Source organism: Peromyscus leucopus, chromosome 8b (genome assembly GCF_004664715.2).
Source record: "Peromyscus leucopus breed LL Stock chromosome 8b, UCI_PerLeu_2.1, whole genome shotgun sequence".
Taxonomy (NCBI): Eukaryota; Metazoa; Chordata; class Mammalia; order Rodentia; family Cricetidae; genus Peromyscus; species Peromyscus leucopus.
The window spans coordinates 7566076-7574407 of record NC_051086.1 but is presented as its reverse complement, the minus strand read 5'-3'; the positions used below and the strand labels follow the sequence as shown (position 1 = coordinate 7574407).

Below are 8332 nucleotides of genomic sequence, written 5' to 3'. Positions count from 1 at the left end.
TGTGTGTGTGTGTGTTGAAAGGTAGCAGGAGAGAAGAAAACTGTATTCCAGCAAATTCATGTTGAACCTGGTGGGAAGCCCAGGGTAGGAGTGAACCCCGCCAAGTACTGCAGGACAAGAGGCTGTCCACAAACCCTGGGCAGTCGACTCTGCTTGGCCCCTCTTCCCCTCCCTCTGCTTCCCCTTCTCTTTGCTCCTGCTCTTGTCTGGCCTTCTGCCTCAGCACAGGGGACCTAAGTCCCAGGCTAGGGATGTGTCCCCCTAGACACCTAGAGGCGCTGCTATGCATTGTGACCTCTTTGGGCACCGTATAGCAGATACCCTGCATACCAGATAGTTACATTAGAAATCACAGCAGTAGCAAAATTACATTGATGAAGTAGCAACAAAATAATTTCTTGTCACCACAACTCGAGGAACTGTATTAGAGGGTCACAGCATGGGAAGGTTGAGAACCACTGCTTAGGTCCTGGTGGCTTCCCACACCAGTCCCAGCACCTTTGCATGTGCAGACAAGCCAGGGACACAGGCTTCTTCCTACTTAGGCTTTATTCAAAGACCAAGAGGTACAGGTGCGAGGGAGGGGGAGGGCCTGGCCAGAAGGCAAGCCTGGCAGGAGGCAGCCCTGAGGCTCCAGCTTAACGGTACTTGGAGGTCAGCACGGTGCTCACAGAGGCAAGGAATTTGTCCAGAGAAGCATGCACCGCGGGGGTGAAATCAGCAGGGTGGTGGGCGGCCAGGGTCACCAGCAGGCAGTGGCTCAGGAGCTGTGGAGACAGGAAGGGTGAGTGCGTGGCAGTAGACGCCTAGCTGTCTGGGCTTCCTTTCTCACTGGGTTCCCTGCCCTGGGCATGAGGGGCCCCACGCCCTCCCTGCGGGTCCCAGATCCTGCTCCCCAGTCCCCGCCGCCGTCAGGCCCAGCACACCTTGAAGTTGACAGGGTCCACACGCAGCTTGTGAGCGTGCAGGTCGCTCAGAGCAGACAGGGCACCGGGCAGGTCATCCAGGTGGCTAGCTGCGGTGGCCAGGGCGGCGGCGACCTTTGCGCCGTGGCTCTTGACCTGGGCAGAGCCGTGGCTCACATCAAAGTGAGGGAAGTAGGTCTTGGTGGTGGGGAAGCTACCGAACATCCTGTGGGAAGAAGGTGGGAGTTGAGGCGGTCACAGGACAGCACAGGTAGGGGCTGCCTGCCCTCTGAACACCAGATCTGCTTTGGATCCCGTGGTCCTTACAGAGCAGAGGCCCCCGTCTCACCTCTCTAGAGCCTCCGCGCCATAGTCAGCACCATGGCCGCCAATCTTGCTCCAGGCAGTCTTGACGTTGGCCTTGTCCTCCGCAGAGAGCACCATGATGATTCCTTCCTGAGTCTGTGAGAATCAGAAGTGTGTTGGACCTGCAGCAAGTTGCACTTAAATACGTGCGGCACCTGGGCCACGCCCTCGGGTCGGCCCTCATTGGCTGGCTAGGGCGGTGCGCTGCAGAGCAAGGCCGGCAGGGGGCGCGCTGGTCCTTGGAGGCGGCGAGCGGCCTCCAGCGGGGACGGTGGGGTGGGGAGGAGGGAATCCTCATCACCCTCTGGGGTGCTTCTCGCCCCTTCCTTTGTCTCCAGTGATGGTGTTTGGGAAGAAGTAAGGGTCCCAGTGCCTTGGGCAGAGAAGGAAGTCGCTCAGAGCAGCCTGAGCAGTGCCCATCCCCCTCCACCTTGCCCTGGGTCCCAGCTTCTCACTCTCCTTCCTAACCCACACACTCCCTGCTCTGACTGGCCCCACACCCTTCTGGAAACAAGAAGGGTAAGATGCTAGGGACCCACAGAGGAGCCCTCTCCCTGTCTTCTCTCCCTTCTCCCCTCTTCCCTGTGTCTAATCTCTGCTCTCCTGGATCCTCTTTCTTTTCTTTTCTTCCCCCTAGTTCTCCCTTTCCTCCTTTTGTGTGGACAGGTTTTGCTGGGTTGTCCAGGCTGGCCTGGAATCCTTTGGCTCAAGTGAACCTCCTGGCTCAGCCTCCTAAGAGCAGGGAACTGCAGGGGCGGGCCAGCAGACTCCCTGACTTCATCCTAGCTGCCCAGTGCTCCCATGGATGAAAAGGAAAAGTACCAAGAGCTGGTTTTGGTGTCACTGGTGGGGAACCTCGGGGACTGGCAGGCTGAGCCCAGGAATCCAAGGTCAGCCTCTGCAGAGAGAGACCTCATCTTTGTTATAGGTAGCAAACAATAGCAAAGAAGCTGGAGATGTAACTGGATGGCAGAATGTTTACCTAGTGTGAGGAAGGTTCTGGATTCAGTGCCAGCACTGCAAAAATAGATGTATGATAAAACAGCATGAGGCGGTGGTCAATGGAAGCTCCTGGGCTCAGTTCCAACTTCTGTGACTTGGCTTGAGGGAGACAGAGCAGAGGGACTAACTTCCCAACTGGAATCACAAAAAGTGTCTGAAGTCCAAATGGCTGTCCATTTCTTCTTTCTCTCTTTTCTCTCCTCCATCCATCCATCCTTCCTTCCTTCCTTTCTTTTTCTTTTCTTCCTTTCACTACTTTTATTCTCCTTTTCCTTCTTTGATTTTTTTTTTCTTTCTGAGTCTTGGGACAGGTGTTCGTGTAGCTCATCTGGCCTCGATACCTCATATTTCTCAGCCTGGATGAGAATTTTTTTCTTTCTGTGCTTCCACTTATCTTGAACTTAAGACCTTCCTGCTTCCACCTCTCACGTTTTGGGGTTACAGTTTGCACCATAACACGTAGCTTAGTTTTTTTCAAGCTGAGCCTGGCCTTGAATTGGTTATTTTAACTCTGCCTCAGCCTCTGTAGTAGCTGGGACCACTACCCTGAAGATGTGATCTGCGGTGATCTGTGTTGTATGTTTCGCTGGTATGGGTCAATGACATTTCCCAGGAGGCAGCACATCTGGGACTTTCCCCCTGGGACAGTTGGCTTTTCCCAGGCTATGGGAATGGTTCAGAGCCCTTCTCTCCAGATGTTCACACTGGCTCCCCTTCCCCATTGCAGCTGCAGAAAAGGTCCTTTTACCAAGTCAGTAGAATCGTAGTCACTGCTGACATGTCGGTGACACAGAGACCCCAGACACATAGGTTACCATGCAGACAGATTTTATTTAGCCCAGGGCATGCAGATGTGGAAAGGAAGGAGGGCTTAACAGGGCAGGGTTCGGACCCCAAGGTTCTGGGTTAATGGTATCTGGAGGCTAGCTTCTTGCCTCAAGGAGCTTCATTTTCTGGAACCCATGGGGTCAGTTTCAAGTGTTGAGGACCACCCCCCTTTATCTTTCTGAGCCCTGCCTGCTTGCTGACTTTGAAGTTGGCCTGGGACACACACAGCTGGTGGACACGTAGTCCGCTCAGAGCCTACAAGGTAGTAGGGGTGTTGTTCATTTGGTCCACTGCATGACTCAGCACAGGAGCTACCTCCTTGCCTTGGGTCCTGACCTGGACAGAGTCAGGGTTCTGGTTGTCCTCAGGGGAGTAGGTCCTGAGGAAGCTGTTAAACAGCCTGTGAAGAGAAGCGGTGGCGGTGGGCGAAGGGGACTGGGAAAGGTTAGGGGAAGTTTAGTTAGGGACTGTAAGCAGGACTGATGGGTGGCTTTTGGTGTCCAACCCAGGAGTCAGAGCAGGGGAGAAGGCAGAAGATTCCTCATCTCTTCAGGGTCTCCTAACAATAGTCAGCCTTATGCCTTTCTACCTTGTCCCAGATAGCCCCGATGTCGGCCTTATCATCAACAGAGAGAACCATGGTGCGCTCTTTCTGAGTCTGTGTCCCAACCAGAACTACTGGATCTGGGGAGCATTGTGCATTTATGTACAGTGTTCAGGAGATGGATGAGGGTGTGTACTGTGGTAGGGTGTGAGTGCAGCCAGGTTCCTGGGCTCAGCTCATTCATCTAGGGAAGAACCTTACTGGGAACGTGCAGATGGGAGGGGTTAGGGCTTGCTTTGAGTCTCACAGTACTGTGTAGGCAGAGACCAGGCTCTGTATGTCGTAAACCACGGTATCTGGTGGTTCTTGCACAGTTTCTAGAAGCTGCTGAATGCACAATCCATCCTTATGTGGACCAGACCTAGGCTTTATTTGTTTGTTTGTTTATTGTGTGTGTGCCATGGTACATGTGTGGAAGTAGAGAACAACTTGTGGGATGCATTCTTTCCTTCTACCATGTCAGTCGTGGGGATCTTACTTAGGTCCTCAGGCTTCATGGCAAGGGCTTTACTGACTGATGCAATTCACTGGCCATGTAATCATATATTCTATCTTCTATCATGTTTTCCCAAGGACTAAAGCTGTTATGGGCCCATGTAGCAAAGGATGGTGTGTGCTAACTTCCCTTCCTCTCTCTGCTCAGCTGGTGTTCAGGCAATTCAGGGTAACAGGTCCTCAGCACCAGCTACTGGAAGAGTTCAGAGAGGCATGGATAGGACATCCCTTTTCAGATCTGGCACTGCACCAGACCGGGTCTAGTGCTCCCTACACTATGGGGTGTCATCCTGGAGACCAAATGTATTCAGTGTTTACAAAGCCTCAGAATCATGTTCTCTTTAGTTTTTGTTCTTTGCCAACAAACCACGGGAGCCCTGTGATTTTTGCTCCTCAGTCAACTTGAGAGGGTTGAAACATCATGTGGGAAAGAGCCCCAAAGTTTAAGTATCCAGGATGGGGTGGGGAGCTACTGTCTGGTATCCACCATGCACTGCGATCTCAAATTAATTTGAAAAACCTAGTGAGTTCATGATTGTCTGCTTGACAGCTCATACATGCACAGAATCAACCAGCTTGTCAATGTGATCTCTCGGCCACAATGTGGCCACCAACAATCCCCAACTCTCCCCATGCTATGAGGTTCAGAGGAAGGGGCAACCTGTTCCAGGTCAAAGATTGTTGCAGAGAGAGCATGTTAGGAAGGAACAGGAGTGGAAAGGAACAGAGGTGAAGCCTGGACCTGCCCATCTTTACCAGGCTTCAGGTTATACACTTGATCCCAGGGGTTGGTTCCGTCTTTGTTTGCAGACGTCCAGGGATTGGCTGCTGAAGTCCCGGCAAAGGAGGAGGTGAAGGGAGAACGGATGCATGAGAAGACATAGATCTGCTTTGGGGATGCTATGACACGCCTTGGTGCCAGATTTGACTTGGAAAAGAACACACTCCCCTGCCCGCATCCAAGCTCTCTCTCTCTGCCCGTGGCACTCAGCGGCATAGGAGGACAAGTCTGAATGGACATTTACGAATTCCAGGGGACTATCTGAGGGATACTGAATTTCTTTGTCCTTCGATGGGGATGTAACCCTTCTAGTTCTCCAAAATGTCATACACCATTTTGAAGCCTCTGTAAACACAGACTGAGGCCAGCGACTTAGCAGTACTTTTCAGTTAGCTCCACACAACTTGTCCCCCTCTGCCTGCATGTCCATAGTGAACTAACCCTGCAGATGGGAAGTCAGTACCACCCTGAAACACTGGATTAGCAGTTTTAGGAAAAGGGACGAGTCAGCCATTCAGCCACAGTAGCTTCTGCTGAACACACCCAGCTGTGCTCTGGACCCTTATGTGGGCCGGATAAGCTCACAGGAACGTTGGTAGGGTCTACCTGAAGCACCAGAGCCAGTCAGATCTGCAGACGAGTGGTCCAGATGCTGCACAGGACATAGCTGTGAGCATGCGCTGTCCGAAGCTCAGCGCCTCTCTGACCCGCATTTATTTAGTTGCGGGAAATCTTGGGGTACAGCATGAATAGCTGCCTCAGCAGGCAGGGCAACCGTGTGGTTCCCACTAACCCTTGCACTTCATTTAGCGCCCCGGGAAAGATCAGGTGAGCCCCGTGCCCCATCCCTGACATGGTAAGGTGGAGGGCTAAGATCTGACTGAAGACCTGCGTGGGCTGGTCCTGGGTTGCTTCCTAGAGGCCCTGGAGACCCCGCCACTTCCACCCGAGAAACAGTTGCGCCTCTAAGCGTGCCTGGTGGTGGGTGGTCAGGTGCAATGTGGCCGCACTGCTGGGTGCTGAGTTTAGTACAGTCGTGGAGGTCTCAGGGGGCCACGCGCCCTGCCTCTTCATCAGAGTCCCCCACCCCACCCCCACCCCCAGATCGCCCTGACCCGCTGAGCTCAGTAGCAACGCAGAGCCCTCCGCCTGTCCACAGAAACATGCCCGGAGTGAGGCCTGAGGACGGGGCTTCTGGCTCGGCTCAATCCTGTGGTGGGTGTCTTCGTTTTGAACCCTCAGAACCTGTAATGACTCCTAAGAAGCCAGTTACTGCTCTGTCAGGAGGGAGCCAGAAAGAATCCAGCCAGGAAATCATCCGTTCCTTTAAGGACAGGGACACCCCCCTCCCCCCAGCTGCTAGGGCGGCGGGAGCTGTGATGTCAGACTTTGGGGAATTCCTGACACCCACCACCACTCTGTGCGAAGCGATTTGGGAGGGAGGAGAAGCCCAGCTGCACATCTGACCGAGGACCCGCGTGGGATGGCCCTGGGATGCTCTGCTTCCTGCGTGCAGTGACTCTGGGGGTTCTTAAGCGCAAGACCCTCCCCCAACCACCCCAGGGATGCCCTTCAGGCAGTGTGTGGCACGAGGATCCACAGCGTTCCTGGAAGCCCCTGTGCATCCCGTAGCGTCCCCATTCCCGTTTCCCTCAGAGAATGAGAACACAGGACCAGTTATTTCTATTTTCAACCATTTATTGGGGGCTACTGGAAAGACCCGAGGGAGGGTTCAGTGAAGGGGAGGAGAAGGGTCGTAGCCCATCTTGGGGGTCGTGGCGCTGGCGCTTAGCGGTACTTCTCAGTCAGGATGGAAGACAGGATAGACATGAACTTGTCCCAGGCTTCGTGGACCTCAGCGGTGAAGTCGGCCGGGAAGCGTGAGGCCAGGGTGACCAGCAGACAGTGAGACAGGAGCTGCGGAGTTGGAGAGAGAAATTCAGTGCACAGTGCAGCGGAGACCTCACCTGCTTTCCTGCTTTGTGTCCTTCCCTGCTGATCTCCCTCTCCATTCTCACAAACCCACCTTAAAGTTGACCGGGTCCACACGCAGGATGTAGGCATGCAGCTCGCTCAGCTTGGTCAGAGCACTCGAGAGGTTGTCGATGTTCTTAACCGCGTCGCCTACAGCAGCCAGGATCTTGGAGCCGTGGACACGCAGCTGTTGCGACCCATGGTGCAGGTCGAAGTGCGGGAAATAGGTCTTCGTCTGGGGGTAGCTACAGAAGAGCCTGGGGGTCGGGAGAAAGCGTTAGTTTTGTGGGTGTTCGTTAGGCGGAGGGCTAGGACCCTGGCGCTTGCTTTGGGCTCAAAATTTAAGGGGTACACAAAGACGTACCACACAGAAAAACCAAAACAAAACAGTATTTTACGCAGTATTTAAAGAAATGAAATTAAGAGCTGGAGAGATGGCTCAGCGGTTAAGAGGACTGACTGTTCTTCCAGAGGACCCAGGTTCAGTTCCCAGCACCCTTGTGGCAGCTCACAACTGTCTGTAACTCCAGTTCCAGCGTTTCTGACACCATCACACAGATACACATGCAGGCAAAACACCAATGAACACAAAATGAAATATTGAAATTAAGTGCAAAAAATGTACATCAAATAATACAAAACACAAAACAAAAAGTGGTCTAGAGAGATGGCTCAGTGGGTATTCTTCAAGAGCACTGCCTGCCCTTGAAGAGAACTTAGAACCTTCTGTAACTAAGGTGCAAGGGAATCTGATGCCTACACACCCACCCACACAATAAATAAATATTAAAAAAAAACCCCAAGATTGATGTTGCTATTTCCTGTTGCACCAGGCTCCACTGTATCTGCTCACTGCCTGCCCCTCTTTCTTTCTTTCATCCATTCATTCCTATTCATTCAACAAAGACTTGAGAAGCCCTGTGGAGGACTCTGGCCAGGGCTGTGAATACCAGTCCACCTCCTCTAGCAGCTCATGGGCCCGCCTGGACCCGCTCTTTACAAGCACCTGCTCTCACAGTCCCTTCTGGCCAGCCACTCTTCACCATGTTTACCTCATCGTCTCAGTCCTTACCATCCTCACCACCCCCTCCTCACGGCCCCTTCTAAGTGGCTTCTCCCCACGAACTTCTCCTTGTCATTCCCTTTTTACTGATCCCTGGCTTCTCACTTGGTTACTCAAGCCCCCGGTGCCTGGACTTACCTCTCCAGAGTCTCGGTGCCGATGGCCTCAACCTGCGGAGCCATCTTGTCCCACATGGACATGATGATAGCTCTCTCATTCTTCATCAGAGACATGGTGGTGGTGGTGAGTGTTGGAGGCTGTGCTGGAGCTGAATGCACTCAGGGCTGGCCTGACGGTGTTTGTCCCCAGTGTCC

At 53.3% G+C, this 8332-nt stretch overlaps 2 protein-coding genes across 2 annotated transcripts; both read right to left on the bottom strand.

Annotated features, from left to right (window-relative positions):
- Positions 1-531: 531 nt before the first annotated feature.
- Positions 532-1407, bottom strand: LOC114709493 (hemoglobin subunit alpha). The gene is made up of 3 exons (XM_028893361.2): positions 1255-1407; positions 927-1131; positions 532-767 (listed from the first exon to the last, which is right to left on the bottom strand). The coding sequence occupies exons 1-3, from the start codon at positions 1347-1349 to the stop codon at positions 639-641; spliced, it is 429 nt and encodes a 142-aa protein (XP_028749194.1). The 5' UTR covers positions 1350-1407; the 3' UTR covers positions 532-638.
- A 5254-nt stretch (positions 1408-6661) lies between these two features.
- Hbz (hemoglobin subunit zeta) lies at positions 6662-8332 on the bottom strand. Its single transcript, XM_028893342.2, has 3 exons — positions 8157-8332; positions 7008-7212; positions 6662-6898 (listed from the first exon to the last, which is right to left on the bottom strand). The coding sequence occupies exons 1-3, from the start codon at positions 8249-8251 to the stop codon at positions 6770-6772; spliced, it is 429 nt and encodes a 142-aa protein (XP_028749175.1). The 5' UTR covers positions 8252-8332; the 3' UTR covers positions 6662-6769.

What these genes read in the sequence shown, in the direction of transcription:
- LOC114709493 (XM_028893361.2), bottom strand. Translation starts at nt 1,349, where the DNA reads ATGGTGCTCTCTGCGGAGGACAAGGCCAACGTCAAGACTGCCTGGAGC. An exon ending in GGCGCGGAGGCTCTAGAGAG is followed by an intron (nt 1,132 to 1,254) that starts GTGAGACGGGGG and finishes TTCTTCCCACAG; the next exon opens with GATGTTCGGTAGCTTCCCCA. An exon ending in TGGACCCTGTCAACTTCAAG is followed by an intron (nt 768 to 926) that starts GTGTGCTGGGCC and finishes CTGTCTCCACAG; the next exon opens with CTCCTGAGCCACTGCCTGCT.
- Hbz (XM_028893342.2), bottom strand. Translation starts at nt 8,251, where the DNA reads ATGTCTCTGATGAAGAATGAGAGAGCTATCATCATGTCCATGTGGGAC. An exon ending in GGCACCGAGACTCTGGAGAG is followed by an intron (nt 7,213 to 8,156) that starts GTAAGTCCAGGC and finishes CCCGACCCCCAG; the next exon opens with GCTCTTCTGTAGCTACCCCC. An exon ending in TGGACCCGGTCAACTTTAAG is followed by an intron (nt 6,899 to 7,007) that starts GTGGGTTTGTGA and finishes CCAACTCCGCAG; the next exon opens with CTCCTGTCTCACTGTCTGCT.